The sequence below is a fragment of the Danio rerio genome, chromosome 22, assembly GCF_052040795.2.
Source record: "Danio rerio strain M-AB ecotype USA chromosome 22, GRCz13ab, whole genome shotgun sequence".
In the NCBI taxonomy this organism is placed as follows: domain Eukaryota; kingdom Metazoa; phylum Chordata; class Actinopteri; order Cypriniformes; family Danionidae; genus Danio; species Danio rerio.
Genome location: NC_141042.1, coordinates 3281615 through 3300312, shown reverse-complemented (window position 1 = coordinate 3300312; position 18698 = coordinate 3281615). Strand labels below are relative to the sequence as shown.

The 18698-nt window shown below is 40.0% G+C and overlaps 1 protein-coding gene and 1 long non-coding RNA gene across 22 annotated transcripts in view; both read right to left on the bottom strand.

The window, feature by feature from the left end:
- Positions 1–18698, bottom strand: part of LOC147831455 (uncharacterized) — a 787032-nt gene that overhangs the window by 665612 nt on the left and 102722 nt on the right. The gene's annotated exons all lie outside the window — the stretch shown is intronic.
- Positions 1–18698, bottom strand: part of impact (impact RWD domain protein) — a 79018-nt gene that overhangs the window by 57535 nt on the left and 2785 nt on the right. For 14 of the 21 annotated variants that reach the window (XR_015521158.1, XR_015521153.1, XR_015521157.1 and 11 more), the window contains 3 exon segments: positions 15050–15102; positions 14834–14896; positions 14677–14756 (listed from right to left, as the gene is read on the bottom strand). Coding sequence is in view for 16 of the 21 variants with exons in the window: in XM_087302656.1 (XP_087158782.1) it covers positions 14677–14756; positions 14834–14896; positions 15050–15102 (196 nt within the window). In the remaining 5 variants the exon portion in view is untranslated. 21 annotated transcript variants of the gene reach the window in all.

The following is an 18698-nucleotide window of genomic DNA, read 5'->3' as shown; positions in this document are numbered from 1 at the left end:
TAAAAACTAGCCTAGAGCACCGTCTGTTGTTAAACACTAGCCTGGAGCACCATCTGCTGTTAAAAACTAGCCTAGAGCACCGTCTGCTGTTAAAAACTAGCCTAGAGCACCGTCTACTGTTAAACACTAGTCTAGAGCACCATCTGCTGTTAAACACTAGCCTAGAGCACCGTCTGCTGTTAAACACTAGTCTAGAGCACCGTCTGCTGTTAAAAACTAGCCTAAAGCACCATCTGCTGTTAAAAACTAGCCTAGAGCACCGTCTGCTGTTAAAAACTAGCCTAGAGCACCATCTGCTGTTAAAAACTAGCCTAGAGCACCATCTACTGTTAAACACTAGCCTAGAGCACCGTCTGCTGTTAAAAACTAGCCTAGAGCACCGTCTGCTGTTAAAAACTAGCCTAGAGCACCGTCTGCTGTTAAAAACTAGCCTAGAGCGCCATCTACTGTTAAACACTAGCCTAGAGCACCGTCTGTTGTTAAACACTAGCCTAGAGCACCATCTGCTGTTAAAAACTAGCCTAGAGCACCATCTGCTGTTAAAAACTAGCCTAGAGCACCATCTACTGTTTAAAACTAGCCTAGAGCACCGTATGCTGTTAAACACTAGCCTAGAGCACCATCTGCTGTTTAAAACTAGCCTAGAGCACCGTATGCTGTTAAACACTGGCCTAGAGCACCATCTGCTGTTTAAAACTAGCCTAGAGCACCGTATGCTGTTAAACACTGGCCTAGAGCACTGTCTGCTGTTTAAAACTAGCCTCTCTCTCTCAGCAGAAGTTGCACAAAAATGTTTATAAAGTTTTAATATGGATATTTTTATACAAAAACAGCATCAACTCTCTATTGAAAATGTGCTTTATTCACCCCTAGAGCTGTGAGGCACTTTTTATCAAGCATATTGTGGGTTAATGGATGTGTTTTGAACCTTTGAACAGAAACTTCTTTGCCATTGCCTTTGCATCACATTTAAAATAACCGGACGTAATTTAAAACTAGGACGCCTTGAGGGTGATTAAAAAGGTTGTTTTTGATTGAAATAACCCTTTAATACAACCACAATGTATTGAGACATGCACAAATAGATTAATTCACACACTCAACAAAGTTCAACTATAAAACAATCAACCATCTTCACGCAAACACAAGACAGGGCTCGTCAGAAAACACCTCTACAGACAGCCGAGGAGCACTTGGCTCTTTTCCCCCACAATTTTAGTTCCTTAAAAAAACCGAGGCGAATCAATTTAGGAATTTAATTACGGCTTGTCAAAAAATTAAAACGGTTGCAAAGCTTTAACGACCTTTGACTGCTTTCCATTTCTGCCCCTCCCCCTCCTCACGGTGTCAGCCGTGAATATTCATGACCCGCGGAAATATCTAAAAAAAACAACCTTTTGATCTCTCCAAGGGGCCGTCACCGCACAACCTGCTGTAACTAGCATCTCATCTGCATAATTACTGTAAAAACAGAGCTGATGTTTGCCGAGTGCGAAGGGAGGCGGCCCTTTTTGGTGACACCGTCGAGTATTAGGCCTGCAATCATTTAGCTGATGAGGGAAGACGCTAATTACCTTCCCTCTGAAGTTTGATATTAGATTAAGTAACTTCTTCCGAAGTGACGTCACCGAGCGTGCATTTAGGCCTGTTTGTTTACCAGAAACGTGTGGGGGGAACAAATTAGCATCGCTAATGTAATATTCGCGCTACAAAAAAGCAACGACTGCACACACGCCGAGCACATCACGGCGAAAACAATGGGGTTTCGGAAGCGCACACCGAGACGCCAAAGACAAAACCGTCATTTGACAACAAAGGAAATCACGGCGGGACGAAGCAGATGTTCAAAACAGGTAATCAAGGGCTTGCTTTCTTCAAAACACTAATGAATCATGCAAAAGGCAGACTCTGGAAGTCGTGATCCCGAGATTGAGAGCTAAACGAATGCTGTAGTAAACAACGGCAGGCTGTTGTCGTCAATTGCTTCCAATTTGCTCGACAGAGTTTTAGCCAATCATTTTTTTTTTTACATCCACATATTCCAGGGGTTACATCAGACGTCGATTTCTTGTTATCCTGCATAAAATCCCTTTCCAAGAGTAGTTTTAAAGCAGCCTTAAAGGATTAGCTCCCCCCCAAAAATGAAAATTGTGTTATGAATTATTCTCCCACATGTTGCGCCAAACCCCTGAGATCTGTTCATCCCCAGAACACAAATTTTGATGTGTTGGATAAAATCCAAGAGCTCTCTGAGGCAGTTTAACGTCTCCAAAAGCCACTTTGTCATTTATTAAATAAGGAAAAACTACCTACTGCAGAAAACGACACTCTTCTTTTTGATATTTGACGTCAGTTGATCAAGAAGGTTGCTGGTCCGAGCCTCAGCTCAGTTGGCGTTTCTGTGTGCAGTTTGCATGTTCTCCCTGAGTTCGCATGGGTTTCCTCCGGGTGCTCCGGTTTCCCCCACAGTCCAAAGACATGCGGTACAGGTGAATTGGGTAGGCTAAATTGTCCGTAGTGTATGTGTGTGTGAATGTGTGTGTGGATGTTTCCCAGAGATGGGTTGCAGCTGGAAGGGCATCCGCTGCGTAAAAACTTGCTGGATAAGTTGGCAGTACATTCCGCTGTGGCGACCCCGGATTAATAAAGGGACTAAGCCGACAAGAAAATGAATAAATAAATTAATGTTAAACATCATTTAGGAAATATTTAAAAAAGAAGAGAAAAATTCGAAGGGGGCTAATAATTCTGACTTTAACTGTATATTATTACTATTTATATTATGACATGTTTTGTGTCGTTATTTTGGTGGTCAAAACGGCATCAACGTGTGGACGTCAAATGGACCGTCAAGGTTTTGACATCAAACCGATTCACATTTGTTGTGCTTTTTGACATCGATGTCAATTGAATGTCATTTTGACTTAATTAATAAACAATAAAATCTTAAAACAGTCGAACTGGCTGCCTCTGTAGTCCAAGCTTTAATCTCCAACAGCCGAAATCCACAAATATTATTTTACAGCGACCAACCTCTCCATATCCCACTTTCACACTCTCAGCCATTAAACCGCCAGAGGTCACAGAGTTTTTCTACCCTGATGGTTTCTCGTGCGGAGGATCACCGTCTGCTCGCCACCTCAGATTGATTTTTGTCAGCAGGGATGTGTCTTGCAGACGCGGGTGTCCTGAGAGCATGTCAAGAGCCAATGATGTGCGCATCGGTTAATGATGGCTGAAGGTCAAATCAGAAGGTCTGTGTTTTTAGCGCTGTGATTACATCCTGATTACCGTCCTTCGAATCTGTCGGTGGAGTTAAGACGACACTTCCACCGAAGACGTATCGCTCCAACTTCATTATGTCTACCAACGTGTAATTTGGCTTCTATTAAAAGGCTGTAATGAAGCAAGATCTCAAACGTTCGCCAGCCCACACACTGGTAATTGAGTGTCCTCCTTTCTACATATTAACCACGTCTGCGTTTATGGCGCCTTTTTGCACCGCTCGCTGCAATGTGAGACTTTAAAACAATTAATGGCTAATGAACAAGACGGCCGCTCACGCGCTTCATTTTCATTTTTTTTTCCATTTTCCCCTCCATTCAGTCGGAGCTCCATTTCCCTCTCGAGCGCGCCATTCATGGAAGGCGCATTTGCATATTAAAACCGTTGACATACATACATAATTTCAGGCGCAATTATCACATTCGGCGAAAGGCGTGGGAGAGCTGTCCTTCAGGAACAATAGCTTTTTTAGGCGTTTTTGGAAGTGGACTCTAGTCTGACTGGCTAGCGATAAGCCTGGAGTAAATTACATATTGCTTGCAGTAGTACGGAGCAACAAGTACCACTTAAAATGGATAACCAACTGATGTTATTTGTATAGTTTTTTTGCATCTACACACATCAACAATGAGTAATTCGTTTCTATTGTAGCACGTTTCTGGCGAACAGATCTACTGTATAGATCAAGGATGTAAATGTTGCAATTACAGGCCACCCAAAACATGCTAAATTAGCCAGGACAGCATGCAACCGGGCCAGTAGCAGCAGAAGTGAAAGGGTGCTCAGTGCTGCTCAGTGAGTGCGCTAAAGTGGATTCAATAATGTTCCCCCACAAAAACACGTAGCCTAATCTTGGTGAGTAAATGATTTTCAAATTATAACTAAATATTAATTAAACCATAAAATCATAATGTAAACAGAGTGTACAGGCTCATATTGGCATTAATCTTTTAAAATTCAGCTTCACCGTCGCCTTAATGCCAGATTGTGAAGTGGCGAAACAAATCGCGCAGAGCCTTTATCTTAATTTCGTTATTGCTAAATATCCGTCATAATTTATCATTTATTTTAAAGCAATTTGTAAGGAAAGGCTTTTTTTTGTCGTGTTGGGCAATTTAAGGGTTAGTGTAAGTGCATGGGCCTATTTAAAGTGCTGAGATGTTAATGCTGTGTTCACACCAGACGCGGAACGCGCGGATAAATTGTGCGTAAATAGCCGCGTGAACATTCGAGTTTACTCGCTTCATACGCGCGTCAAACCCCGCTTCATTCGCGTGTCAAATTCACATCAGAACAGACGCGGATTCGCGTGATGGGCAGGGCTTCTGTCTGCCCGAAGACTCTAGCTTCATAGTTAAATGGCTAACATGGATTTTATGAAGAAAATAACAGTGTTTATGTGCTTTATGAAGACTGAAAAACAGCGTCGATACGTTTAGGGCCGTGTCTGAGTCCACTACATCCAGGTGCATCCAGCTCTGTGAGCTCATAAACTCCTCCAGAAACTGAACCTGGATGACGGAGGCTTTCAGTGGTGCTTCTGACTGAGCCAAGCCCAGTTTGATGAACTGTTGTCGGTGAAGGCTGGAGGATTTCCCTCGGAACACCGACAACAGATTCTACGTCACAATCACGCCCCCACAAGAGCAAGCTTCTGATTGGTTAATGCCGCGTGAATGTACGCTGAAGTTCAGATTTTCGAAATCAAGAGATTCGCGCGAAACGCTCCTTAAGCGCATCAAATGCGCAAAACGCTCAATTCGCCCTGCGCCATTCGCGCAATTTGCGTCATTCACGCCACATCGCACCGCAGGATGTCTATTCGTGCGTTTGCATTGACTTAACATGTAAATCACTCGCGCTTGACACGCGTTCCGCGTCTGGTGTAAACGCAGCATTACGATGTAACATGGGACTTATTTTATTTCTTTGTTCCAACTTCCAATTGTCCTATAGACTATGTTTGTTATGAATAAATTATGTTAAAACGAATATAAACGACTCATCCGTGAAAAAAGGCAAAAGAGCTGTGTGCATGTGCACATTTGAATAATGTTGGGCTGTAAACGGGTTTGGGCTTTTTAAAAGCTGTCAATCAAAATGTATTCGAAAACAGCAGGTACGCACTTCACTTCAACTTCACTATGCTAAAACCACAAAACAAACTACAATCGAGGTTTCTAAAAGTCTTCACAGTGGTCTTTAGTTTACTTTAGTATACTTTCTTTTGTTGCTACAGTACACTGTGGTGTTTTGTAGTTTACTACTAAAGTTGTAGTAAACTACAGTATTAGGCCATTTGTTTATATTTCTATAGTTGTTGGGTCACCATAGCAACTGTAGAATCACCAAAACAGATTTATTCAAGTATTTTACTACAGTATGCTTCAAAAACACTATAGTATGTACTATAAATTACTAAAGCATATTTTCAGTTAGGAAAAAAACAAGCAGAAATGATTAACAGAGCGACCCTGGCTCATTTTAGACTCAGTCAGAAATAAAATGGCACAGCCTGCACCTTTTCTTTTCCACTTTTTTTTTCACACACACCGGAGGACTGTCACCAGAGACAAGTGTGAGTCCTCAGGACATCTTGTGATTTCTATCGAGTAATGTCGACCTGTAATGGGAATGACGGCATTATAAATAAACGCCGTTTCTAGCGAAACTACCTTTTTGTCAGTGAGGAGCAATTAAATAAATTACTGTTATATGATTAATATATATTTTGCAATTGAGCTACCTGACATGGTTTTCATCCGACTCTGTGAGCCTGCTATGGAGTGTGAGTGGGGCACACAACTGATACTGACTGGTACGAGTGGGTGGATGTGTAGGGGTAGGACAACCATGTAACTGATAATGATTGGTGTGTGTGTGTGTGTGTAGTGTTGGAACAACCACAAAACTGATGATGATTGGTGTGAGTGATTAGGGGTGAGACAATCACATAACTGATGATGACTGGCATGTGTGTAGGGGTGGGGCAACAACATAACTGATGGTGGTTGGGGTTTGTGTGTAGGGGTGGGACATCAACACAACTAATGATGATGGTTAGAGTTCGTGTTTAGGGGTGGGACAACAACATAACTGATGATGATTAGGGCTTGTGTGTAGGGGTGGGACAACAACATAACTGATGATGATGATGATGATAAGGGTTTGTGTGTAGGTGTGGGACAACAACATAAATGATGATGATAATTAGGGTTTGTGTAGGTGTGGGACAACAACATAACTGATGATGATGATTAGGGTTTGTGTAGGTGTGGGACAACAACATAAATGATGATGATGATTAGGGTTTGTGTAGGTGTGGGACAACAACATAACTGATGATGATGATTAGGGTTTGTGTAGGTGTGGGACAACAACATAACTGATGATGATGCTTAGGGTTTGAGTGTAGGGGTGGGACAACAACATAACTGATGGTGATTGAGGTTTGTTTGTAGGAGTAGAACAACAACATAACATGATGATGATTAAGGTTTGTGTGTAGGTGTGGGACAACAACATAACTGATGATGATGATTAAGGTTTGTGTGTAGGGACAGGACAACAACATAACTAATGAGAATTGGCATTTGTGTGTCAAGGCGGGACAACCACATAACTGATAATGATTGGCGTGAGTGGGTGTGCAGGGGTGGGACAACCATATAACTGATGATGACTGACAAGTTAGGACCTCGATTTAATATCTCATCTGAAAGGCAACGCTCACTGAGCAGTATAGAGTCTCCATCACTACAATGGGACGTTAGGAGCCCCCTGCTTTCCCATGTGGTCTCCCATTCAGTGACCGGGCGCAGCCCTGCTTAGCTTCAGTGTTGACCATGTGAGAGTTGCAGAAAGCTAGCTCCCGGCTTTCCCCCTCTGATGACACGTACAGTGGGAGAATGTCAAAGCGTTTCTGCAGACTGTTTTTGTCAAGTCTGATTATAAAAAATATACCTCATATTTAAGTGATTTGTGCATAATAGGTCCCCTTTTAGTAACATGTCCAACACTGCTAGCGACATCAGAAAAATGCACTTTTATGCAACTGATAGACACGTCCAAAATTCAGATGGAAAAAAAAACAGCCGTCCTGTTGGCACAAGCTAACAAAGCAAGTCGAAGCAATTGTCCCCCTTTAAGAAGGTTTCAAAATCAGATTTCCACCACCTCCAGAGGAGCGCTGAGAGAACTGGCTGAGTGTCAAAACCCATCAGGGTCAATTCTGGACTCCACCGCTGACCCCACTGGGCCTTTTAGAGAAAGATTAACAGGTTCTGTCAAGGCAGCGCGAGTCTTTTCATCGATTACGGTTAGATCTCCCCAACGCCGAGGTCTGCAACAGCAAGAAAAGAAGTAGCACGCTTTAAAAAAAAAAAACATCTAGCTCCAGCGCGGCAGGCAGCTCTGTTCATTCCATCCAAACAATTCGTCTTTATCAAGATGCCGAGATCAAAGGCATGGATCCAATATCCGGCGTGCAATAATTTTAGCAAACATTATGTTCAAAGGCAGGGGAGATTTGAGGTGGACAATCAGGAGGAAGGTCTGGGCCACGCTTGAGAAAAGCATTCGCAAGAATTTCAATATGGCCATAAAATAAATAAAGAAATGAAAGTGCAGAAACTGGCCATCCAGAGAGGCTTGTGTGCAGCGACTCGGGGGATGTTATTACGCAGGTCTCCTGTCAGGTGCACAGGTCTCGCCTGCTACCTTCAGAGTTATTTTTATCCTGACTTTATTCAACACGCTGAAGCCTACTTCACATCTTCCACCTTCGTGATTACCATAACAAATCATATATGCAATATTGTATATGCACAACTCTGAGACTTTTACTGCTTTTTTCAGCGTATATTAAAGACCTATCTGTTTAGTAAATTATGTTTAGTTTAGATAATCTGGCTGTTTAGATTATGCGGAGTCGCTGATTGGATCCAAGACCAGAGACGAGATGATCTCAAGGTTTCCATATCCGGGACCAGGCCGTATCCTGAGCTGCTGCTGCGCTGATAGTCATGGGGAGTGGAGAACATGAGTCAGATTCCAGCGACGCTTCAGGGACAGACGAGTCTTCGCTGAGGCCATCTTCCAGCCTCCACCGCGGTGACTGCAGCTCTGCACAAGACTTTTGGCCAGCAGAGAAATTAAAATGGTCGTGCCCAACTGAGTCTGGTTCCCTCAAGGTTTTTTTACTTCACTCTCCTATCAGGTGAAGTTTTTTTTTTTTCCCTCTCCACTGTCGCCACTGGCTCGCATGGTTCAGGATTGGTAGAGCTATGCATCAATGAATTTGCTCTTCGGTGTTTGAACTCTCAGTAATGATTTTAAATCACACTGAACTGAGCTAAACTGAACTGAACTTAAACACTAAAACCTGAACTACCCTGATCCAGTTACTATGACCATTTATGTGAAGCTGCTTTGACACAATCTACATTGTAAAAGCGCTATACAAATAAAGCTGAATTGAATTGAATTTAATTCCTTTTCGTCGAGGGCAAAGTTACTCTTATGAGTAATATAATCATCTTGAGTCCGTTTTTTTTTTTAAATGTAAACAAACGGTTTACTGCTTTTACGCATTTAAAATGAGTTAAAACAACACAATTCTTACTTTTTTTGTGGGGACAACTTGATTTATTTGTGCCTCACAGCAAGAAGGTCGCTGGTTTGAGTCCCAGCTGGGTCAGTTGGCATTTCTGTGTGGAGCTTACATGTTCTCCCTGTGTTGGAATGGGTTTCCTCTGGTTGCTCCGGTTTCCCCCACAGTTCAAACTAAGTTGGCCGTAATGTATGAGTGTGTGTGAATGAGTGTTTCCAGTAGTAGGTTGAAGCTGGAAGGGCATCTGCAGTATAAAACATATGCTGGAATAGTTGGTGGTTCATTCGGCTGTGGCGAACCCTGATGTATAAAGGGGCTAGGCTGAAGGAAAACGAGTGAATGAAAACCCTGAAATTGAAATGATTGGCTTCTCTGATGATGTCAGTTTGACAGTTTTGTGATTGGCTGTGACACCCTTAACCCCGCCCCTCCAACTATCAACTCTGACATGAATGAAATACCTACTTTATTTTGATCCAATCAGATTGCAGTAGAAAACAAACAAACCACACCCTCTTTTTTTCTCATATAATATACTGTTTCTCTCAGAAACGCAACACAATATGCAAGTAAAAACAGCCACAACTTCTGGTTCAAGTTGACATTCATTCATTCATTCACTCATTTTCCTTTGGCTCAGTCTCTTATTTATCAAGGGTTGCCACAGTGGAATGAACCGTCAACTATTCCAGCATATGTTTTATGCAGCGTATTCCCTTCCAGCTGCAAGCAACTGGGAAACACACACACACATAGTATACAACAAATTTAGTTCATTGATTCTCCTATAGCGCATGTGTTTGGATTGTGGGGGAAACCGGAGGAAACCCACGCGGACACAGGGAGAACACGCAAACTCCACACTGAAATGCCAAAGAGTCCAGTCAGGACTTGAACCAGCGACCTTCTTGCTGTGAGGCAACAGTGCTAACCCCTGAGCCACCGTACCGCCCTTCAAGTTGACTTTAATATTCTAAAATGATCTAAACCCGACTTTCTTCTGGAAAAAAAGGAAATACCCTAAAACTTTGTGGAAATCAATCAACTCTGAGAGTTTATCGTATAAATGAATTCAGTGTTTTCAATTTACATCATTGCGTGACGCAAGATAACGCTGACTGTTTGGAGTCTGCTTCTGATAAAGGCATCCAGGGAATCATGAATGAATGCCCAATCCTGGATGACCTTCGCAGAACACCAAGGAAGATTTTTGCTAAAACATTTGGGAACCGATAACTTTGATTTTTGGGATTTTTCCATTTGCAAGCTGTTTTATTGCTTATATGAATGGAATACAGAGAGAACTCTGGATATTTGGGATGAAGTTATTGTTTAAACTTGATTTCCTCATGATTAGCGTGTAATCTAAAACAGCCTTAATTTCACAAATGTCTTTTGATTTATTTGGTTTACACTACCTGACTAAAGTCTTGTTGCTTATCCAAGTTGTAGCAACAACAAATAATAACTTAACTTCTAGTTGATCATTTGGTATCAGAAGTGGCTCATGTGAAAGGCAAAGGCCTCTAGATGATGCTTATTTAAGCACAATAAAATCTGATCATGCCTTGATTATTAATGATTTCATTAGGACAGTAAGGTCTGACTCTGCTTAGATGAAAGTCTCATCACTGAACAGAAATAATGTCCAGTATAGAATATAAAGTCCTGCTGCAGTGGAGACAGAATGAATATCGTGTCTGACTCCATCATGAGCTTGGAGGACTGCATCCACACATCTCAAATCACTGATTAATAAAGTCATCTGGAATGCCCAGAGCTCATTAAGATCCTTTGGATTCATCTTTAATGCCTCTTACTTCATGCTTAATAATGTTCATTTCTGGTGACTGGGCTGGCCAATCCTGGAGCACTGCTGGCCATCAGGATCTTTAATGTGGAGGCTGAAGTATGAGGAGCGCTATCCTGCTGGAGAATTGTCCCTCTCCTGTGGTTTGTGCGGCACAAATGTCTTGATACCTCAGGCTGTTGATGTTGCAGATCTCTCGCAAGCCCCCATACTGAATCTAACCCCAAACCATGATTTTTCCTTCACCAAACTTGACTGATTTCTGAGAGAATCTTGGCTCCATGCTGGTTCCAGTAGCTTTTCTGCAGTATTTGTGATGATTGGGATGCAGATCAACAGATGATTCATCTGAGACATCCAGCTTCTGACAGTTTTCCAAATGATCAACGTCATTATTTGTTGCTCTTACAACGGGGATCGTATGTTTGGTTTGCTACAAGTTGAAATACAAATATAAGATGTTAAAAAAAGAGACGGAGAGATCGGCTGAAGTCTTTTTTTCCAGTAGGCGTCTGCCCATTAAAGCACATACTGGGATATATCTCTGCTTTTTAGATTTTGCACCAAACACTCTTTCGCTAGGCTAATTGCCCTCGGCGTTAAAGCCCAACTAGTGGGTTTTATGTTGTGCTTCCTAGTTTTTTTTTTTTCTGTTTTTGACCGGGAAGCCTCATTTGTGCATGAAGTAAACTCTGGGAAAGAGGCAGAATTAGAGTCGAGATGGGAACCACGCTGTCGTTTATACCCTCCGGCTTTACAAGAACACAGCGTTACAGCGGCAGATGGAAATTACGCACGGCCAATTCTGTACGCCGGAGAAAAAAAAAAAAAAGGCAAGATGTGACAACAACACACACAAAAAAACCTGGCTGACACTGGAGAAATCAAGCAAAATGTTCAGCTCCAGAAGCTTTGAAGAGAATAGGAGAGCATACGGTGTTCTCTAGCTAAAATGCTGTCGGAAAATCGGGTGCACGGGGCCTGCCGGCAATCAGGTACATGGCCTGTCATTAACCTAGAAGTAATAGATCCTTCGGCTCTCTTTTGATTGTTCGAGAAGCTGCTAGGTGGAGAGAAAAGCGTCTCAGTAACTCGCAAGTTTTACAAAAACTAGACTTAATGATGGCTGTAATAGTGGCAGAGTCAAGAGATTCTGAAATCACAGCTAGTGTGAGTTGAATTTTGATTGTTTTTTTTTTTTTGTAATTAGCTTTAAAACAAGATGTACATGATGCTTTATTGTACGCCAAGTACATATACACATTTCTGATACCAAATGATCAACTAGAAGTCAAGTTATTATTTGTTGTTTCTAAAACTTGGATAAGCAACAAACTTTAGTCAGGTAGTGTCTATTCTGAAAATAAAACAAAACAAAAAACATTGGATCAATCTAATAGTTGATAACTCGCCTAACAATTGTAATAATCAGAGCTAATTTACTCACTCTCCAGTGCAAATACAGGTGAAGTCAGAATTATTAGCCCTCCTGCATATTTATTTCCCCAATTTCTGTTTAACAGAGAGATTTATTCAACACATTTTTAAACATATTAGTTTTAATGACTCATTTCTGGGGCCAGACAGAATCTGCGGACATTTCTGCGCAGAATTTTGTATAAAATCTGTGAATTTATGCAGAATGATATTGGGAGTAAAATAACTAAAAACTTATTATATGAAATAAAAAGTAATATCTTTTTAATTTTAATGTTTACAAAGCAAATCCAATTAGATACACTTATTTGGTAAACAAAGCAAGTCTCTCGTATAATATATCTTCTAAAAAACAGAAAATATTACTTTACAAAGTACATTGCAAATAAATTATATATTTTCACATTAGTCAATAATATTGCTGAAATTAATTTAAAAACTATATAAATGTAAGTTTAAACACATTTACACAAGTAAATAAATAGACTCAATGATGACTAATTGGTCTTCGTGCGTGCATTAAAATGCTGATTGGCTCAAGTAGAACCTTATAGAGCCAAGCTAAAGTGCGACTTTGTAGATAAAACCTTTTTGTTTTTTAAATAAAAAGTCTTTAAATGTAAAACAACTTATAAAAAAACATCACATAATGTAAATAAGTTGTCATTTAATAAGAATATGTGAATAACTCAATTTTGACAAAAATGTCAGATAGAACCTTATAATTCTAAGGTGATGTTATATGTACTGATGTACTGTATATCATATGTTTTAAAAATGTGGGTAATACATTATAGATTCATTTTATTTGTACTAATCTTATTTTTAATTCAAATATAGGGGTGCGGCCAGGCAGGGGGGTTACAAGACATTGTGCACAGGGGCCTCTGATATCTTAATCCGGGCCTGATTAGTACCAGTTTGTTTTAACTTTTCACATTATAAGAATTGTTTTCCTCCATTGACATTTAATGTATTCCTGCATATTATCAGCAGAGATGAAGACCGACATATAAATATGTTGAGCTCATTTCATCTTCACGTCAGTTATGAATAAATCCAACACTTCAAGTTCATTCACTAACAGAAACAAACTCATTTCTATTTCTCACCCGGACATGCAGCTCTTTGCACAGGCCTTAGATATGCTTCATGATAAAGAGTGATTTCCAGCGTTATTGCGACACATTTCAGCGCTGATGAATGATGTGATGATTGTTTACTGCCCCCTGCTGTACAGATTTCTCCAACTCTAATTTATTCGCTTCCTTATTCATGGGAAAACAGGCCTTATTACTAAAAGGAAATGCACCGATGAGATCAAATAAATGTATGCAAATTTGTGCCAAATTTTGTATTAATTAATGCAAAAGCTTTTAAATATTTATAATTTGTATTTTATTATTATTATTATTATTATTATCATTATTAATATTGTTATTATTATGTTATATTATATAACAATAATAATAATAATAATAATAAATATAAATAAATATATATAAACAGGTTTTTGCATGAATTAATACAACATTTTGCACACATTTGCATATATTTAATTGATAATAATAATAATAATAATAAATACAAATAAACAATAAATATCAAAACTTTTTGGAGAAATTAATACAAATAATAATAAATAAATAAAAATAATAATGATAATAATTGTAATCATAATAATCAGATTAAATGCAAATAAATAATAAATAAAAACATTTGATACATTTTTAAAGTTTTTGCAAAAATTAATACAAATTTGAGCACAAATTTGCATTCATTTGATTTAATTTCATATATAATTATAATGATTTAAAAATTTTTGCATACATAAATACAAAATTGGGCATACATTATATAGTTAGCTAGTTAGTTAGTTAAAGTTAGCTAGATAGAATATTAGTTAGCTAGACGGTTAGATGGTTAGCTAGTTAGATAGATAGCTAGTTAGTTAGTTAAATAGTTAGGTAGAAAGCTAGTTAGATAGCTGGTTAGTTAAATAGTTAGTTAGGTAGCTAGTTAGTTAGCTACATCCAAAACATATTTAGATTATCTAGATAGATAGATTTAGCTAGCTAGTTAAGATAGGTAGCTAGCTAGTTACATAGTTAGCTAAAATAATGGTTAGTTACTTAGTTAGTTAGTTAGCTAGGTAGTTAGATAGTTAAATAGCATGCTAGCTAACTAGATAGTTAAATAGTCATTAGTTAGTGGTTAGATAGTTAAATAGTTACTAAGCTAGCTGGTAAGATAGTTTAGTTCACTAAGATAGTGGTTAGTTAGCTGGCTAGTTATATAGTTTGTTAGCTAGTTGGTTGGTTAGTTAGTTAGCTAGCTAGCTGGTTAGTTAGTTGGATAGCTAGTTAGTTAGTTAAATAGTTCATTGTTTTCCAACCCTGTTCCTAGAGGCACACCAACAGTTGAATGTCTTCCTTATCTGACCCATTATTTGTGTGGGATGATGCAACGCTTACTCAATAGTTAGTGAATACTTGATAACCCCTTACTTATCCCTGACCATATGTTTTGTTACCTGAATGTTGTGATTTTTCTGTAAGAAATTCTCTGATTTTCTCCACCCACAGGTACAGAATACTCTCTCCTGCATTCTCCCTGCACAGACAAAAATAAACATATATTTGCAGATTTCAAAACACATGTATGATGTAGAGTAGATCTGATTCTCTTACACATAAATCTCCTCTAAACTGTTGGACAGAGTCATGCGGTCTTGTCCTCTGAGCCAGGCAGCGCTGTCAAAATATGTGAAAAAGAATTTTAATTGTTCATATATAATATTATATATATATATATATATATATATATATATATATATATATATATATATATATATATATATATATATATAAATCAGATTAATATTTGCTTCATTGAAAAAAGTATACTTTATCTGATATATCGGTGGCGCTGAGCTTGGGTAGTCTGGAGGAAGGATGATCTTAAAACAAAAAAAAATTCATATTCATGAGCTCATTTGAATATAAATATAATCAGGGTTGGTAAACTTTATTTGATTTCAGTTACATTATAATTGGGTGATATTCAAATTACAGATTCATTCGTTCATTCATTCATTTTCTTTTCGGCTTAGTCCCTTTATCAATCTGGGGTCACCACAGCGGAATGAACCGCCAACTTATCTAGCATATGTTTTACGCAGCGAATGCCCTTTCAGCAGCAACACATCATTGGGAACCTGTACCACATGTGTTTGGACTTGTGGGGGAAACCGAAGCACCTGGAGGAAACCCACGCCATCATGGGATTCAAACTCCACACAGAGATGCCAACTGACTCAGCCGAGACTTAAACCAGCAACCTTCTTGCTGTGAGGCGAATGTGCGACCCACTGCACCACTGCGTTGCCCATTACAGATACATCTGAAGGTATTTTAGATTATAAAGTGATTTTTATTTTATTTCAGTTAGATGTTATTACACATTGAATATTCATAAGCTTATTTGAATATGAATGTTGTCAATGTTGCTAAACAGTATCTCAGTTTAGGTTCAGCATGAAATTAGCAAATTTTCCAATTATAATTTATCTGTTTGATTTAGTATTCATCTGCTTTCACTTTTGAACAGTGGTTCTTCTTTGAAGATGTCAGTTTGACGGCTATGGCGAAATATGCTTAAGGATAAATATATCGCATAGCCCTTTCAGTTGTTAGTTTGCTGAAAGATGAGAGCACAAAGATAAAACCTCGCCCCCAACTTAATATTCCTTTGAAAATATATCAAGCATGGTTGTTTCCCAGTACTGGGTTGCAGCTGGAAAGATATCCACTGCGTAAAACATATTCTGGAATAGTTGGTGGGTCATTCTGCTGTGGCGACCCCCGATAAATAAGGGACTAAGCCGAAGGAAAACTGGGTGAATCTTCAATCAAAATCTGAACAACTGCTTCTGCATTTTTTTTTTTCAATTGACACTTTAGAAACAAAAATACAAAATCGAACCTACACAGAACAAATGACAGCGATGGTAACTTAAAGGTGCAGTAGGTGATTGTCTTCAGAAACAAGCGTTGTTGTGCTGGTTGAAAGTCTCTTCACATTCCAATAGTAATGACAACAGTAAATGATCTAAATGTAGATGTATTTTTATAATCTGGATAAGGCATAAAACTAAAAAATGTTCATCCAATTAAATAGAGTCGGGCCGACATCTCCCATAATTCAGATAAGTAGCTCAAACTGTCTGTCAGCAAATGCAGATTTGAACAACTGCGCAGCCATTTGTACGCAGCTCCGCCGACCGCTGTTTGTGCATAGATGTGCTGCACGTTCACGAGAAAGAGAGCACGCTTGCGCGCGATCAGCAAAAACATGCTGAATCGAAACTTTTTAAAACCTGAATCAGTATTAGAGTTACCTTTGCACGCTGGAGAAAGGATGACACCATGGCTGAAGGATTTCTCTTAGGGCCTACTCACACTATGCCATCCGTACCGTGGCCAGGCCCGTTTCCCGGATCGTTTCAGAAGTGTGAGTGCGCTGAATCGGGCTCAAGCACGGTTCACTTGGCCGGCCCTGGCCCGGTTGGAAGAGGTGTGTCTGAGCGCGGTTCACTTGGGCTTTGGCGCGGTACGCTTGTGTGTGAGTACAAAACGCGCCAAAGCCCAAAACTGAAAGCGAGACGTGACTTTTAAGGGGCTGTTTCATATGGATTTATTAATCATTCTTACTGTTCAGTGAACGCAAACTGCCGTCGTTTATTAAAGACGCAAACTCCTTGTAATGAAGTTTACGGCCCTTTGGCCGCCGGGAAGAAGGAGGCGGAGAACCGACGCAGGTTTAAAATATTTATTAATAACAATGACGGCAGCTCCTCACGGAGACTGCCGTCTAAACCAAAACAAACGGACGGCAGCTCCTCACGGAGACTGCTGTCAAACTGAAAGCAAAAGTAAAACAATATGTCCGGGCCCGGTCCTCTCTCGCCTTCCTCTGCCATCGGTCCTCCTTTTATGGTCCAGAGCTCCTTCCGTGGGATATGAGGCAGGTGTGCACCGCAGGTGTATCCACTTACTCGGTGGCCTCACCCCGTTCCCACGGCTCTCGGCCACGCCCCCTCACCACACTCCTCACGACAGCTGCACCTTCAGCAGACCTCCTCATTCCTGCAGCACGAGGGCTTTATGATTGTTTATGAGCGCCAAAAGTGGCGGATCTGTTCGGCGAAATGTCTAACTGCGTGTCCCCGCATCCTATAAGGACTGTTTGGTGAAATATTTGACTGCATATCTCTGCGTAAAAAACAACTGAAACGATATAACTAGAGAAATCTCCACTGTGCTGCTGAGTAAGAGAGCGCTTCTCACTGAACAGCGCAGCAGCGATGACGTAAGCGTGCCGAAGCCCGTTTGTGGTGTGAGCGCAGGCCGTCGAAGGAGACGGGAGGGGGTACAAGCGTGCTTTGGCCCGGTTCAAGGCAACTGTACCTAGTGTGAGTACGGCCTTAGACAGGTAATGTTTTGTTTGAAAACTATTATAGCTTTACGCAAAGTTGATGTAACGTTGGATGTTGTTATTACAAATGAGTTATCTGCACAGAAGTGTTGTTCAGCCACTAAAATCTTCCGATTGATAAGACTACTTTCAGTTTCATAAGGGACCTTTTACAGCAGGGGTGTCAAACTCAATTCCTGGAGGGCCGAAGCCCTGCACAGTTTAGTTCCAACCCTGCTCCAACACACTTACCTGTAGGTTTCAAACAAGCCTGAAGGACTCAATTAGTTTGATCAGGTGTGTTTAATTAGGGTTGGAACTAAACTGTGCAGAGCTGCAGCCCTTTTGGAACTGAGTTTGACACCTGTGTTTTACAGCATCGATAATGTAGATTTTAATTAGTTTAACAACAAAACACAAGTAAATGACGCTGTTCCGCCTAGTGTCTGCCTATATTGTTTACCATGCAGCTCTAAATATTCGCTCTGAAATAGCATGTCAGTTTGGCTTAGTAATGAGTGTACTTCCTGCACGCCGCCGAACAAGCACTACTCGCTTTTAACACACGAGAGAGGGTTCTGCTGTCATCTTAAAGGTGCGCGTGCTCCTGTTTCAGGAGGCGTGGCTCTGGACGGCAGGTGAGGGACTGTGATTCAGAGATTTATACTTAGCTGTTAGCATTGTGGAAGATCCCCTACTGCACCTTTAATAGAACAAGATATTATAAATACACATAAAGCAGTAAAAAATAAAAAATAAATTAAATTATTGGTTCTGCATTTGAACTGACGCTCTATCTCTGATAACGTAAGTCTGACGCTTCAGCGAAAATATTCTTAACGATACCCCTCTTATCGTATCACATCATTCATAACAGGGAAAGACACACAAAAAAGAAAGCTACGCCCCCTACTCAATATTCCACTCCCGTTGAAAGTACAATAAAGTCCACATGAACCTAAAGTTGAGTGCTTTTATTTGTATTGTGACTCAGTTACTAGAAAAACAGAATATTAAATAAGAAAACAGTTAGCGTGGCTTCTTATTTCAACTAAGCTGATTGGATGTCAGTAAAGTAGG